The sequence below is a fragment of the Schistocerca americana genome, chromosome X (assembly GCF_021461395.2).
Source record: "Schistocerca americana isolate TAMUIC-IGC-003095 chromosome X, iqSchAmer2.1, whole genome shotgun sequence".
NCBI classification, from domain to species: Eukaryota; Metazoa; Arthropoda; class Insecta; order Orthoptera; family Acrididae; genus Schistocerca; species Schistocerca americana.
The window spans coordinates 895799183-895817046 of record NC_060130.1 but is presented as its reverse complement, the minus strand read 5'-3'; the positions used below and the strand labels follow the sequence as shown (position 1 = coordinate 895817046).

Sequence of the window (17864 nt, the reverse complement as noted above, 5' to 3'; positions counted from 1 at the left end):
CATAGTTTTCTCACTCAGATTATAAACTGATGCCCTATACAGAAGGAGGCATCAGTTTTTTTTAGAAAATGAGCCACTGCATCCTATAATAATTGATCTAAATTGCGTCCCTGAGATCCCAGTGAAGTCTGGTGGTAGAAACAAACATTACGCTCATTTTGCCAACCACAGAGCGGTTTCAGTGGCTGCATAATGGTGTGCGCTGTATTTACACGGAATAGACGGGGTCCTCCGGTCCAATTGAATCGATCATTGACTGGAAACGGTTATGTTCGGCTGCATGGAGACCATTTGCAGCCAAACAACGACGAAATTTGTATGGATGGCAATGCGCCATGTCACCGGGTCACAATTGTTCGCGATTGGTTTGAAGAACATTCTGGACAATTCGAGCGAATGATTTGGTCACCCAGATCGCCCGACATGAACCACTTGATCATTTTTGGGGCATAATCGAGAGGTCATTTCGTGCACAAAATCCTGCAGCGGCAACACTTCCGCAATTATGGACGGCTGTAGAGGCAGCAGGTATCAATATTTCTGCAGCGGACTTCCATCTACTTTTAAAGTCCATGCCTCGTCTAGCTGCTGCACTACGCCGGGCAAAATGAGATCCGACAAGATATTATGAGGTATCCCATGAGTATATTTTAACGGATATTATTTCACAGACAGATCGATAAAATGTATAGTTCTAAAAATAAAGTATTGCGTTAGATATGTATTTACTCAAATATGAGTTTTTCGTACTTCTGAAGTTAAATATGGGTTTTTGGTTGGTGTTAATTAGTTAATGACTTGTCCTACATTATAAAATTACGTTTAAATAAATCAACGATTATCTTTTATTTAAATTTTATGAAGCTTTGTCTCTATCACTTCCCACTGGCTTGCACCCATCACCGATAATTCTCTTAAGGTAGATGCTGAGGTGACGTGAACGGAAAGTATGTAAGACACAATTTTTTAATTTTTTGTGACTTAATCACTTGCTTTTTAAGCCTATATTGTCACCTGTCGGAAGTATTTTCTTTTTTTTTCGCGAGAAACACTTTTCGTCCTTCATTAATATTGTTCGAATTTCTCCAGTCAATATCGTTTCAGAACATGAATCATTCTTGCATATACTGTGTATCACACAGAATTCCTCTTGTGGATCACTTTTTATCCAGTCGAATGATTTCTTTGAGTTCCACACCGCTGAGCGTTTGGGCATTTTCATCGAGATACAATGTTCACTATTAAGTAAACGCCTAGTCATAAAAATGGACTAAAAATAGCTAAAAGCTACTTAATGGTGTACAATAAACAACAAATATCGGAACGACAATAACTACAAGGATAGGCGGTAGCAGAGTGCAATCAGCAACAATGATTTACCAGTGTCTAAGCGATCGAATGTTTCCCCTGGCATCTGAGTGCGCCGGTGACCATTTGTCGCTTCCGGCGGTCCAGAGGGGTGCCGACGTAGTTACAGACAGGTTACAGTCATGGCAACAGAGAAGCTTAAATCTAAAATTGAAGTAACAACGTGTGAATGTGAGCAGTTCTTCTTCATCACCGTCAAGTATTATATCTGTTGTTTTTCAAAGGCTGTAAAATGCAAACAGAGTCACTTACATAGATATGATTTCTATGTACGTAGCTGGTGATGTAATTTTCTGCACAACGTATTTACCTTTCATACAAATATTTTTCTCAATAAGTGGTAAAGGACTAAATTCAAATAACTTTTATTAATCAACATCATCACAATTTTTCAGTAAAATGGAATGAAAACAGTCGCTAAATTTGGGCAATGTTCGTTTCTTCCTCACATACCTCTAACGGAAATTTTATGCTCTACTTTCTAACACCAACAATGATGATGATGATGAGGTCCGATACTCCGAGGAGCGTAGGGGACGATGCGGGAGACCCGCACCGCCGTACTAGGCAAGGTCCTAGTGGAGGTGATTACACCAACAATAAATCAGCTTCATTAGTTACGTGATAATTTCTTCTGGAACAGCTTAACCCACAACAGTATATTAATCAGTTTTCAGTAGTGAAAATAAGAAGTAGCCTATTCAGTACAGAATTCAATAAAAGGTATAATGCTTATCTTAACTTTTCCTTACCACATTGGATACCCCCACGTACCCCCAGCAGAAGGGCTACCCTTCCGGCAGAGTATACTTCGGTTGTATACTACTGCTGAAATTTCTACACACTCGTTTCACTTGAAAATTAAAAAAACAGTGGATAAATCAGTCGGAATGCAAAATTACTACGGACTGAGTCGACTGTTTTCATTCGATTACTCCCACAGACTGGTATCAGTCGAAAAAAATGAATGAATAGTAGTTCAACCAACATGTAAAACTATAACCAAATGAGTTAATTTGTTCTCCAACAACCGACTGAATAGTTTATTTTCGTTTGATTGTTCCCATCACTACACCGGTGGCAGTGCGTAGCGATTTCCTGTGGTCAAAAGAATATTGGGGAAGAGTTTACCGAAAACAGCACAAATTACAAAGGTCATGAGGGTGGTGCAAAATTTCTTTCGAGCACTTGTCTCTCCCACAAACGCTATCACCATCTTGGAACTATATCCTCTGTATTGTGCAGGCGATGTTCTGCTGTTTTCAAATATTTAATTTATATACACTCCGAGGAAAAAGAAACGACGCATCACGAAGGAATTATCCGTATGGGACGGAAATCTGTAGATGTGATGTACATGTACACATAAACATGATTACATTCTCAAAAAAATGGTTCATATGGCTCTAAGCACTATGAGATTTAACATCTGTGGTCATCATTCCCCTAGAATTAGAACTACTTAAACCTAACTAACCTAAGGACATCACACACATCCATTTCCGAGACAGAATTCGAACCTGCGTCCGTAGCAGCAGCTCGGTTCCAGACTGAAGAGCCTAGAACCGCTCGTCCACAGCGGTCGGCTTACATTTTCAGAAGAATTGAATTATTTATTCAAGAGAAAGAGTTTCACAAACTGAGAAAGACAATAACTTGTTGGTCCACCTCTGGCCCCTATTCAAGTAGTTATTCGGCTTGGCATTGATTGATGGAGCTCACGGATGTCCACCTAAGGGATATCCTGCCAAATTCTGTCCAACAGGCGCGTTAGATCGTCAAAATACCGAGATGATCCGACGGCTCTGCCCATAATGCTACAAACATTCTCAATTGCAGAGAAACCCGGCGACTTTGCTGGCCTCGATAGGATTTAACAAGCACAAAAACAAGCAGTAGAAACGCTCCCCGTTTGGGGGCTGGCATTATCTTGCTGGAATGTAAGCCCAGAATGGCTTACCATGAAGGACAACAAGACGTGGCGTGGAATATTGTCGACGTACCCCAGTGTTGTAGGGATGTTGCTGATGACAACCAAAGCAGTCCATGCTATGAAATGAAATGCCACCGCAGACCATCACTCCTGGTTGTCCGGCCGTATGGCGGGCGACAGTCAGGTTCGTATCCCACCGCTGTCCGGAGCATCTCCAGACACGTCTTCGCTGATCAGTTGGGCTCAGTTCGAAGCGTGAATCATGACTGAAGACAATCCTACTCCAGTTAATGATATTTCAGGCCGAATGTGTCTGACACCACTGGTGTACAGAGGTCAATGGTAGTCGGCGCGAGGGACGCCATGCAGTCAGCCCTCTTTCTGAACCGCCTATTAATAGTCCTTGTGGTCACTGAAGCAGCAGTTGCATGTTGGATCGATTATAATGACGAATCCTGTGTCCTGAGTGCCTCACTAAAAGTTGCTCGAGACTCAAGTTCTGTCGTTTCTCTAGGTCGACGGCTTCCTTTTTGACGTTGTGTTCGGCCACGGTTCGTTCATTCCTGACAACATCGTCGAATAGCGGCACTGCTCCTATTCAGACGCGATTCGCCGATTACCCCAACCAGCTTCTTTGAGTCCAAATACACGTCCTCTCTCAAATGCTGACATCTGTACATATTCCAGAATGAGATTTTCACTCTGCACCGGAGTGTGCGCTGATATGAAACTTCCTGGCAGATTAAAACTGTGTGCCGGACCAAGACTCGAACTCGGGACCTTTGCCTGTCGCGGACAAGTGCTCTACCAACTGAGCTACCCAAGCACGACTCACGCCCCGTCCTCACAACTTTACTTCCGCCAGTACCTCGCCTCCTACCTTCCAAACTTTACAGAAGCCCTCCTGCGAAACTTGCAGAACTGTTCTGCAAGGTTCGCAGGAGAGCTTCTGTAAAGTTTGGAAGGTAGGAGGCGAGGTACTGGCGGGAGTAAAGTTGTGAGGACGGGGCGTGAGTCGTGCTTGGGTAGCTCAGTTGGTAGAGCACTTGCCTGCGAAAGGCAAAGGTCCCAACTTTGGGTCTCGGTCCGGCACACAGTTTTAATCTGCCAGGAAGTTTCATATCAGCACACACTCCGCTGCAGAGTGAATATCTCATTCTGGAAACATCCCCCCGGCTGTCGCTAAGCCATGTCTCCGCAATATCCTTTCTTTCAGGAGTGCTAGTTCTGCAAGGTTCGCAGGAGAGCTTCTGTAAAGTTTGGAAGGTAGGAGGCGAGGTACTGGCGGAAGTAAAGCTGTGAGGAAGGGGCGTGAGTCGTGCTTGGGTAACTCAGTTCATAGAGCACTTGCCCGCGAAAAGCAAAGGTCCCGAGTTCGAGTCTCGGTCCGGCACACAGTTTTAATCTGCCAGGAAGTTTCATCTGTACATATTGTTCACGCGCCTGTCTGCGAGGCATGGTTACTGTCCAACTGAGTACACGTATAGAAATTATGAAATTCATAAAGAATTTATGTCCTCGTATCGAAGTGCCCCCTGTTTATTATCCTTGCCAGCTGTGCGGTGAAACTCTGCTGCAGTGTCACACAGTCATCCACCGGCCGACAACTACAATTTTGCATTTTCTGTCGTTCATATTAATGTTTAACCAATTTGCATAACTCATTAGTGGTGCCTCCTTTTTTTTTGTATTGTGGCCTTGCCACAGTGGATACACCGGTTCCCGTGAGATAACCGAAGTTAAGCACTGTCGGGCGTGGTGGGCACTTGGATGGGTGACCATGCGCTGTTGCCATTTTTCGGGGTGCACTCAGCCTCGTGATGCCAATTGAGGAGCTACTCTACCGAATAGTAGCGGCTTCGGTCAAGAATACCATCATAACGACCGGGAGAGCGGTGTGCTGACCCCACGCCCCTTCTATCCGCATCCTCCTCTGAGGATGACACGGCGGTCGGATGCTCCCGGTAGTCCACTCGTGGCCTGAAGACGGAGTGATATATATGTTAGGTTATATGTGCTCATCTTTAAAGACCACTTCATACATATTTGCTCTTTTAACACATACCAAAGAAACGTGTTGACATCATTCCGGTAATATCCAGTTATATGAACGTATAAAATACAGGGGGTGAGAAACAGTCTGAGTAACTTGTAAGGGTGTTTCAGGATATATTGAGCTGAGAAACAATTGTGAAGAAAACTAGTCGGTACGAGACGCCGTTTCCGAGTTGATTATCATTGAAGTTCAATTGTTTTATTCATTTCAGTCTATTATCACAATATAAAGTCCATCAGTCAGTAATGACGATCTTCAGATCTACAATATAAAAAATATACAACTAGTGGGCAGTCTACCTTTCAAAACAATACAGTATTTCATATCACGATATACTCTCATACAAACTGGGAAATGTACAGATAAATAAGGTAAAGCGTACCTGTTCTACACCATGTCCTAATGTAATAAAACCGTAATGGCATCATAAAAACACAAGCATCGTCATGTAGAACTAAAATATGGTGTAAAATGGGCCACAACGTCCACACAGTTATTTTGAAACTGGCGCTACTGTACAACACATACTGAAGTGCAGTAGCTACCAGAAATATGTTTGCCTGTATGCTTCATAGATATCGCTACTGTGAGCTTAGATGTATACTTCATTTACGTAAGAAACATTATGATGAAAATACAATACGTAAAATACATGTAGCAGACTTTTAAATTTTGATTACTATTATATAAACCAATTGTGATAAAATAAAAGACGAATCAGTTAACCATGCGACTATGTCGCAGCTAGTGAAATCATTGAAGTTAGCCAGTCAGCCGCACGGGATTAGTTAAGCGGTCTACAGCGCTGCAGTCATGGACTGTGCGGCTGATCCCGGCGGAGGTTCGAGTCCCCCCTCGGGCATGGGTGTGTGTGTATGTCCTTAGGATAATTTAGTTTAAGTAGTGTGTAAGCTTAGGGACTGATGACCTTAGCAGTTAAGTCCCATAAGATTTCACACATATTTGAACATTTTTTAGCCAGTCAGGCCGGCGCGCGCTGGAAATTCAAGCGGCCCGTCAGGGAAGGTGTCCTCAAACGTCTTCTTTGTTCCGTTTCCTAAAACCGCACAAGGCAGCTATACAAAAATTGGAGATGGAATGCTAGTAGGGATCGAACCCGAGCCAAAGGTTGAGCAGTCTCGTGCGCTGTCATCTACAGTGTGAGAACATCTGACACTAATTACGAGGGTAGTTCGGAAAGTAAGTTCCGTTTCGATTTTTCTCCACGGCACTGCTATGATATCAGTTCCGCTCATGTGCAGTAGTATCTCTGGTTCAAGCAGAACGAAATGTCGGCATATCGAGCTCGCTCTGTGTTGTGTATCGTTCGCAGTGATTGTTTATAATGGCATCGTTGATCGAAAATCCCGCTGCGTGTGAATTGAGATCTGTGATTCGCTTTATAAATGCTATGAAAGTTAAACCAAGTGATATTCACCGACAAATCTGCCAGGTTTACGGAGAAAATGCAATGAGCGCTTCAGTAGTGAGAATATGGGTCCGACAATTTAAGGAAAAGCATGATCAAGTGCTTGACGAAGAACAAAGTGGACGTCCGTCTGTGGTTTCCGATGACCTGGTTAGTGTAGTCGAAGAAATGATTAAGAAAAACCGTAGGTTTACGTTAATGCTATTTCTCGTCAACTTCCACACATTTCACGAACAATCGTTTGCGAGGTTGTTACTGAAAAACTGGATTTTCATAAACTTTGCGCACGTTAGGTGCCTAAACGTCTTAGGGCAACAGGCGGCAACATTCTATGACGATGGAATATGTGAACTTATACCACGCTATGAGAAATGACTGGAAAATTACAAGAGCTATGTTGAAAAGTAGTGTAAGTGTAATTGATTTTTGTGAAATAAGTTGCTTTCTTTATCTGTATTCGATTCCTTTTTTATCACCAAACGGAACTCGCTTTCTGAACTCTCCTTGTATACCTGGCGGGCCGCTTGAATTTGCGTGCGCAGCAGCCTGATTCTCGGAAACGGCGCAACGTATCGGATTTTTTTCTTAACTATTATTTCTCAGAACAACCTACCCTGAAAACTCTTACAAGCTTTTCAGACTGTTTCTGACCACGCTGTATACTCGTTTTTAACATATGACATTTGTTGAAAAACCAATATATGAGTATACAAAGATGGCGCTGGAGACAGTCATACTGATTTATACTGGTCTGGCACTAATATAAGAAAGTGCAATAAAATGAACACTGTATTGCGCAGATTACGTCAACATAAATACATATAATAACGTTACATATTTTCAAGTTATCCACGGTGATAGGAAAATGTGGACGCAATCCTATGGATAAGCTGGTGAACCACTTGTCACGCATGCATACACCAGTTCTCTTACATGACATTAATGGCGTATTCTCTGAGGTTATCTGATATTATGACCATGGCAGTTTCGAGAGACACAGGAAAGTTTCATTTGTTCTACTAACAGAACAATTTCGAAATTTCTATTCCGTTTGCACTTGCTGGCAGTAAGCCGACGTGCACAACGTGGACTTGCACAAATTAATGCTCCCAATATTTTCACTGTTGGAACTCTCCCCGAACCTTCATTGCCTGGAATAAAAGACTGGAAATTAAAAGTTAATAGTATGAGAACATGCTACGGAAATTAGTGAGTACAGCTTGGAGAAGCCATCCATCAGTGGTGAAAACTAGCGTTATAGCTACGTCTGACTCCACTGGGAAGTTTGCCGTCCTGGGGTATATAAGTCGACGTAAACCAAGAACGTCGACTATGCTGAAAACGAAAGTAGCCATCTGTCTCAGATCACTGTCAATGGGAACACGTCACATTGCGAGAGGTACAGCACACTCAACAGTTAGTAGGGAAGTTGCAGTCACAGCTAATTCCTGTGGTATGCGATATCCGTATTATGCATACTGAACGACTGAAATCAAGGAACATCTTCTTCACGCTAACTGCACACATCAGAATCAAAACACAATTTAGTGCATGAGACACAATTTGAATACAAGAATCACTGTTGTACCCCACCATCATCAGAGCTCAGAGCTGGAGGCAGTTAGGTTACAACCCGTCGATATAAAGACCAATGAAGAGAAGCACTACCTACGTTGAAGAGGCGTGGGGAAGGATATTGGCCGTCATCTTGAACGACAAAACTTTCTTGATAGTCATCTTAAGTGGATGTAAACAGTAGCATCAGCACTCCGGTGTTTCTATGAAGAAGGTTGTTGACCTGAGGACGTTTCCCTCTGATGAGCTAGGCTAAAAGGAAATTTCTTCCTATCACTTGATTGTTCCTAAATGGATTTATTGTAATAGCGGTTTAGGACTACTGTATTTTTCGCGTCTTATGTCGTAGCGTCCTATGTTATTAATCAGTTCATTCGCTTAACGTCCCGCCCAGAAATAAAATGCTTTTGCAAGCTCACGAATTCGTTTTGTGAAGGCTTTCATTCCCAAGGCTCCGTGTACGACCGCCGGGGTACTTCTAAAGTCAGGTCACCGTGACCACCATCTACTAGTTCAGCTCCCCGAAAGGGGAATTGCCATTTCCGTCAACTGCTACACGGATCGTAGAATGGGGAAGCAACAGCACCAAACTCCGGCCACTACAAGGACGTCGTGGTTATGGGCCGTTTATTCAGATGTTGCAGCCTATATTCACAGTTAACTCCGACTATGCATCCTTCGAGGTACGTCAAATAGAGCGAGAATTATACCCACGGTATAACCCTTGCTGAATGGACTTACTCTGCGCAACAAACGCCATGACTAAATCCAGAGGGAAAATTTGCAACACACGCTTACCCCGATGTCGCAGTAATCACCAGTAACCACTTTTCGAATCCTGGAATTTCGTAGCTGAAAGTCAACTAGTATTCGTTCGGTACATGATTCTAGACAGAACGTTTCAAGTATTTCTTTACGAGATAAATATTCCAGAGGAAACAGTTTCCTTTGCCACACAAACCAGTAAAAGCACTTCTCCGTTTGTAAAAAGAGCCAGCCTGGAAATCGGACATCTGAGCTGTACATCTATTCATTGGCACTGAGTTGTGACGATCATGCTATGTAGTGGCAAACAAATATCTCTTGTTGTGCAACGAAACCTTGCATAACATCTTACCTGTTATCTGCAACGTAGGTTAATGCATTAATTCACCATGAGCTGTAAGGTTTTCGTTATAATAACTTCGGTACTACATGCTGGAGCGACGTTCTTGCTATCAGCAGCTTGATTATGAACTGAGTCACTCAAATATAGCTGAATGGAAGTTATAAGGAAAGTATCCCAAAAATGGTTCAAATGGCTCTGAGCACTATGGGACTTAACATCTGTGGTCATCAGTCCCCTAGAACTTAGAACTACTTAAACCTAACTAACCTAAGGACATCACACACATCCATGCCCGAGGCAGGATTCGAACCTGCGACCGTAGCAGTCGCGCGGCTCCGGACTGAGCGCCTAGAACCGCGAGACCACCGCGGCCGGCAAAGTATCCCAGTGCGAACGGCTGAAGCCGAATAAAAATCATTTTAAAATACGGAAATGTGTCTATCCTACCACCTATCAAAGTTATTTATCTGTAAAACTCTGTATTTGTGTTCTGTCGATGTTTGAAAATTAAAAAATATCAAGAGTACATAAGCAGTGAAGAAACAATACCGCGTGACAGACAATTATAACGAACAGATCCACAAGAGTCATCAATAAGGTACTATTTGGCAAAAAATATGTCGAAAGCAGTTGACAGTATGTAGAGGATTGTGGAGTTCCTGCTCCGTGGATCCGTCTCCACACATCGACTTAGGTGTATGTCTGAAGGTGGTACACCTTTGAACTGAAAAAGCCACCAACAAACGTGATTTTTGCGACCTAGACTGTTTTTCTGTCGTACAATTGTTTTCGAAAATAGTCATTTTTATTTTGGAAAATGTCATTTTGAAAGAACTGTGTGTGTTAACATACACCGCATCAAGAAACTGTTTAGCCTTTTTTGCCAAAGAATTCCTCGTTTGTGACACTTGCGAAGCTGCTAGCAATAAATGTTTGTTACACGGTATTGTTCCTCAACGACATAGGCTTCTGTGGTCCTCAAGTTCATTGACCTTTAACGTCGACCGTACATGAATTCTGAGTTTTACTGACAAATGATCATTGGTAGTAGAAAAGACACATCTCCGAATTTTATTTGGCTTTCGCCGTTAGAAGTGGGGTACTTAGAGGTTATCTGTTTTGAAGCCTTAGCACAATTGTCACATGAATTTGCACTGGGAATGCAGTTGTTAAATGTGTAATATATATATCACGATATGTTTCGGGACTACGTTATCCCATTATCAAGTGCTATAAAACAAGGAAACAAATCAATTCGTCGTAATACTACACATACTGACGACTGTGTAATTATTTACATCGTCCTGTGGTATAACATAATTTAAAGGTTCTGTGACATCAGGCATCGTCAAAAGTAAAAGCCAGTAGCAGCGGCAAACATAAAACTCGTCTTGAACACCTGGGTACATCATACTCTCACAAAGCTCAGTTGTAAACTAAAGGCAGCTACCTACCAAAGGCAGTACCAGCATGTATCACACCCCTCAACAACGCTACTGTCTATGACAGTCTTTGAACGTTATCTGTCAGGATCCAGCAAATTCTAAAAGGCGGCGTTAGGTGTAATATTCTCTGTTGGTCATTCTGTATGGATGCACACATTGCAGTATAGGTGTAATATTGCTTTTTAGAATTTGCTAGGGCTTGACATATAACGTGCAAAGAATTTACGACACACAGTAACATCGTTGGTGGCTGTGATACATGCGTAATAGGTAGTTGCAGGCAGTTGCTTGTAGTTTACAACTGAGCCTCGTGAAGTGTGATGTGCCAACATAACATGTTCAAGCAAGGGTTTTATGTTTGAAAATGCATGTTTGCTGCTGCTTTTATACTTTTGACGGTGCGTGGCATAGAAACTTTAAGGTATATTCTTCTACAGGACGATGTAAATATTTACATAGTCGTCAGAATATGTAGTGTTACGATGTATTGATTTGTTTCCTTGCTTTATAGCACTTGATAATGTACCGAAACATTTTATGATAAATACAGGGTGACAATTATTGAACTGTATGAAATAAAATCGTCATAAATGATTCAAATGGCTCTGAGCACTATGGGACTCAACTTCTGAGGTCATTAGTCCCCTAGAACTTAGAACTAATTAAACCTAACTAACCTAAGGACATCACAAACATCCATGCCCGAGGCAGGATTCGAACCTGCGACCGTAGCGGTCTTGCGGTTCCAGACTGCAGCGCCTTTAACCGCACGGCCACTTCGGCCGGCAAAATCGTGATAACTTCTGAACTGTTTGCGCGGGCTGTGATGGGAATTTGGGGAATTAGTATGTGCTGTATGGTTTGGTTTAGCGACGAAGCCCACTTTCATTTGGATGAGTTCGTCAATAAGCAAAATTGGAGCATTTGGGAGACTCAAAATCCGCATTTCGCGATCTAGAAGTCTCTTCACCCTCAACGGCTGACTGTGGTATGCATTGTCCAATCACGGAATAACCGGTGCGATATTCCTTGATGGCACGGAGGCTTCCGGTTGTACGTGAAGGTTTTGGAAGATGATTTCATCCCATTTACCCAAAGGGACGCTGATCCCGACAAGATGTGGTTCATACGAGACGGAGCTCGACCCCATCGAAGCAGCAGAGTTTGATGTCCTGGAGGAGCACTTTTGGGACCGCATTCTGGCTCTTGGGTACCCAGAGGCCACTGACATGGGCCTCGATTGGCCTCCGTATTCTCCGGATCTGAACACATGCGACTCCCTTTTTGTGGGGCTATATTAAAGACAGCGTGTACAGCAATAACCCCAAAACCATCGCTGAGCTGAAAACAGCCATTCACGAGGTCATCGACAGCATCGACTTTCCGACACTTCAGCGGATCATACAGAATTTCGCTGTTCGCCTGCGCCACATGATCGCCGATGATGGCAGGCATATTGAACATGTCATAATCTGAATCCGAATATCTGTAATGACGTTTACATGTTTAATAAAGTGTGTGCACGCCGTAGTTTGTAGTTAATTTACATTTCTTTTCATACAGTTCAATAATTGTCACCCCGCATATAACACGTCTAATAACTGGCACGTAACATTCTCTGTACTGAGATACTTACCTTGTTGTTCGACAGTTTGGACGACAAAACACGTGTCAGTTCTTTTTTGTTCCTCTCCAGCAGATTGTGCTTCCCCTTCACACCTGTCTACAGAAAAGGCGGAAAGCTCGTATTACTGGCTTTTTGTGTTTGGTGCAGACGTGACTCCTCATGAAAAAGCATAAACAATTTGAGTATCTTGGGGGAAAGGGTCATCTAGTTATTCTATTGCTGTCACAAGTTAACTCAAATTGAAACAAATTGTGTTGCAGACATGGAATGTACGGACGGAAGTACCAGTGGCTGATCATGGGGACGTACAGCGAGGAGTGGTGGATGCGCGAGGACGACATGCCGTGTCCTCTGACGGACCTGACGGCCGCTCTGGAGGGCTGCATTCTCACCGACCTGTTGCCGCTCTCCACCAACGGCGAAATCACTATCTCCGGCATTGTGAGTACTCGCCCTTTCCAAACACGATTTTGCATCCATTCACACACTTCGCGGAATCCAAAATGTTCTTGAAGATATACTTCTGTAATTTTATCGATGTCTGCATAAAAGAAATCTGCCCTTGCAGCCACGTCGTGGACGCGTACTGAATGGATGTGGGAGAAACAAATTTGTGAAAAACAGCGTTCAAATATTAGCCCTGCAGTCATAATTACCATGCTCTATTGCTACCTTGAACCTTTAACTCCCGCAAAACCACGGGCAGTTTCTTTCCACATTCTTATGAGACAATACTCTGAATTTAAGGATCTCGATGTGGGCTGGACATTAAACTCTAACCTTCCTTTCGTGTAAACTGCAAACTGAAATGAAACGTTACGAAATTTATTTCCATTTGCGAATCTTAATTGACGTCAGCTATTTGTAAAAGATAAAAATTTCTGCCGGACCGGGATTCGAAGCCGAATTTTCCGATCACCTTAACCACTTCGGCTACCCGAGTATGCTTCCACGACCGATCTAAAATTCCGTAGAATGTAGAGCAAATTCCAAACAACAGCTATATTTCCATCAGTTCGTTTTTTTTTTTTTTTAAGCTGCCAATTTCAGCACTTCAGGGGTGCACACCGAACATAGTGAACGGACGTACCACAAAGCTTGCTGCAGTACAGAAGGTGTCGTCAACTAAATCTGAAATCCGCAATCGTTATACTACAACAACTAGACATCAAATAAATCTAGTTGGTTGGTTGGTTGTTTTGTCTGAGGGGACGAAACAGCGTGGTCATCGCTCTCATCCGATTAGGGAAGGATGCAGAAGAAAATCGGCCGTACCCTTTCAAAGGAACCGTCCCGTCGTTTGCCCGAAGTAATATAGGGAAATCACGGGAAACCTAAATCATTATGGCCGGTCGTGGGTTTCAACCGTCGTCCTCCCGAATGAGAGTCCAGTGGACTAACCACTGCGCCACCGCGCTCGGTAAATAAATCTGGATTCCGTGAATAGTTTTCTTCAGTCAGTCCCTCAACGGTTATACGACATCAGCTAGCAGTTGTTGTGTAACCGTTGTACTCACTTCAGAAAAACGTTCACGGATTCCAGATTTATTTGATGGCTCCTGTTCTATTGCACCAAGCTCTGTGACACGTGCTTTCACAGTGTGCATAGGGGCCTGGTGATGGCACCAGTGAAGTGCCGAAACTGGAAGCTTAGGACCAGATTCTCATTCATAGGAGAAAAAAGTAGGCAATGTTTGGATTTTTTTTTTAAATGAAAAGATATACAAAGGATCTGTTTGGGGATTCTGATTGATCATACTTTCAACTTTATTTTAGATTTCCAATTGAAAAAAAGAGACAAAATGGCACCCGTAACTATGTTTTGATCAAGGGCCTGCAAGTTTAAAGTACCCAGACTGCGTGTAGTGTATCCCCCAGGAGCTATCTCAAGTAAAAATTGAATGCATCAGTCGATACCTCGTTAAATTCATGGGAGCTTGTACCTAACGACAATGAAATATTCTTAAATTTAACGACCTAGTGCTAACTCGCACTCTGAGTTCGATTTTTGGGGGTTTGTTTCACTTTTATGGCCTTACGGAAAACAGCTAATACTAACAAATTTCATGTATTATAGGTAGAAGCTCGTAAGAAAAGGGTTTACATTGCGAGGATCAAAGGTAGAAGTTAATTGGCTGAACTGGTTTTATTTTATGTTGCACGTGGTTTTGAAACATCGTTTCTCGTGAAAAACCTGTTTAAAGTATAGTGAAAACTTTTATATTAATTATTAGTTTAATTTGAATAAAAACTACACGTTGTAATATATTTTCGATGTCACTGAACACAAACCTGAAGTTGGATTTTTAAAATTCGTTATGGCTAATCCAATATGGCGGACCAAAACTTAGGTTTTGAGAAATTTTCCCAAAATTTTACCCAAAAAATCATTTTAGTTTCTTGTGTTTAGTCTGCAGTACCATGACCATATATCAACCCTTCGTCTAACTCGTATTGTTCATGGAGAGCAATACCCTTGTTCTTGGTTCAAATGGCTCTGAGCACTACGGGACTTAACATCTAAGGTCATCAGTCCCTTATAACTTAGAACTACTTGCATACGAGGTGCAACAATAAAGTAATGAGACTGATGTGAAAAAAATAGATCCTTACAGTTTTAGTCAAGTTTAGTGTTGTCTCCTTCAAAGTAGTTCCCTTCTAATTGCACACACTTTTTCCAGCGCTTCTGCCATTGATGGTAACAGTTCCGGAACTCATCTTCTGTAAAATCCTCCAAGACGCTCGTCACAGCTTTTTGGACATCTTGTATTGTTTTAAAATGGTGTCCCTTGACGGCCGTTTTGACTCTTGGAAATATAAAAAAGTCGCACGGAGCGATATCTGGTGAATAAGGTGGCTGTGGTAGTACTGAAATTTGTTTTGAGGTTAAAAATTGCTGTAATGACAGAGCAGTATGGGATGGCGCATTATCGTGATGCAGAATCCAATTATCAGCAATGTTGGCACGGACACAAAGAACTCTTTTACGATGTCTTTCTAAAATTTCTTTGCAGTAATATTGATTAACTGTTTGTCCAGGAGGCACCCACTCTTTATGAACAGTTCCCTTGGAATCAAAGAAGCACACAAGCAACAATTCTGGATTGATTTCCGTCTGCTGCAACAGATCGTCTGCCACATTTTTTCCGTGTTTCTCGCTGTTGTGGTGTGAGATTTTTGGGGACCATTTCTGTACAAATCTTTCTCTCACCAAGATCTTCAGTTATTATTAGACGAAACGTTTCTCGATTGGTGTTCAGTTCTTCTGCAATCATTTTCACGGATAATATTCGATCAGATCGCACGAGTTCACGCACCCTGACCAAGTTGACATCCGTCCGTGAGGTTGATGGTCGTCCACTGCGGTCTTCATTTTCAACATTCGTTCTGCCTTCACTAAACATTTTACGCCAACGAAAAACTTGAGCTCTTGACGTAACCTCCTCTCCAAAAGCCTTCTGAAGCTTACCGTAAGTTGTCGTCGAGTTTTCACCCAATTTAACGCAAAAAGAAATGGCATACCGTTGCGCATTATTACGCGGTTCCATTTCCGCGACGAGAGACACAAACACATGTTACCTTATTACTGCACAACTCACGATTGAGCAGTTGCATCGATGTGCCGCTGGCCCGCATCTCGTGGTCGTGCGGTAGCGTTCTCGCTTCCCACGCCCGGGTTCCCGGGTTCGATTCCCGGCGGGGTCAGGGATTTTCTCTGCCTCGTGATGGCTGGGTGCTGTGTGCTGTCCTTAGGTTAGTTAGGTTTAAGTAGTTCTAAGTTCTAGGGGACTGATGACCGTAGATGTTAAGTCCCATAGTGCTCAGAGCCATTTGATGTGCCGCTTGGACTAGAAACAGCTTATAGACCAAGGTCAAAGATATTGTGCCTACGCTAGCCTGCAGTGTTGCCACATCTTGCAAAGAAAATCAGTCTCATTACTCTACATCTACATCTACATCTACATTGATACTCCGCAAGCCACCCAACGGTGTGTGGCACCTCGTATGTCCTAACAACCGATCCCTTCCTTTAGTCAAGTTGTGCCGTAAATTTCTTTTCGCTCCATTTCTACTCCGTACTTCCTCATTTGTTATTCGATCTACCCACCTAATGTTCAGTATTCTTCTACAGCATTACATTCCAAAAGCTTCTATTCTCTTCTTTTCTGAACTGCTTATTGTTCACGTTCCACTTTCGTACAACAAGATCCACTTTTCCAGCCATGCCATATGGGAGAACATTTTCCTAACATTTAAAAGGACTTTCCAGAGTTTTAGCAATGTTCTTTTGGCAATGTTCTTTCGCTTCGTTAGTTCAAAATAGGAAACCTATAGAGTACATCTATATAGATAGGTGTGGTGTTCTGTCAGAAATGTGCGACAGAACAGATACCACTCGTGATGAACCAGCTAGTGCATTTATAGTTTCACAGAATAAATATAAACATCGGAACAGCAGACTAAAGAAACAATTGCAACACACGTGCGGAAGTATTTATAGACCCAGACAACACTTTCACGCTTAATACGGTAAAAAAATGTCATTATTGGGATTTGAATTCAGGACCCTTGGTACGACGATCTAACGCTCTACAAACTTCCCCACGGAATCTATACATAGTGGTTACTCACAGTTACGCTTTTCCTGCGCTCCGTAGTTCTGGTGTTTCTTTTAATTAACGTTTACGCACTTTCTGCTGGACGTTAGAACTTGGTACGGACTAAATCGGAGTTTTGGTTGATACTCTATCGACATACAACGTTTGGTACCGATCTGAGCGCATATCATCTGGACATCTGGGTATTAAAGAAATACTCTATCCACTAATGTATATCCTTTTTCTGTTTGTCTTCTAGTTTTTGTGCAGCCGTCTTCTGTAACCATAAGGTGCTTACGAATGATCCCGTATGCCATAATCCTCCCGTGCACGAAAACGAAACTGTTGGAAATATTCCTTTCGTATTGTTACTTTTGACTACGACATTAATTAAAATAACAGTACATTAATGTCTTTGAAAAAAATTGGTAGTAAAAGGGTTAAACAAGGACACTAGAAGTTCATTTCTGTTATCTGAAGACGGTTCTTATTCAAATGGTTCAAATGGCTCTGAGCACTATGGGACTTAACATCTATGGTCATCAGTCCCCTAGAACTTAGAACTACTTAAACCTAACTAACCTAAGGACAGCACACAACACCCAGCCATCACGAGGCAGAGAAAATCCCTGACCCCGCCGGGAATCGAACCCGGGAACCCGGGCGTGGGAAGCGAGAACGCTACCGCACGACTACGAGATGCGGGCTGGTTCTTATTCACTCTA

The 17864-nt window shown here is 42.6% G+C and overlaps 1 protein-coding gene across 1 annotated transcript in view; it reads left to right on the top strand.

Annotated features, from left to right (window-relative positions):
• LOC124556380 (gamma-aminobutyric acid type B receptor subunit 2) overlaps window positions 1-17864 on the top strand; it is a 328860-nt gene that overhangs the window by 69822 nt on the left and 241174 nt on the right. The window contains exon 3 of the mRNA XM_047130343.1: window positions 12802-12982. Within this exon, the coding sequence (XP_046986299.1) occupies window positions 12802-12982 (181 nt within the window). The remainder of the gene's footprint in view (window positions 1-12801; window positions 12983-17864) is intronic.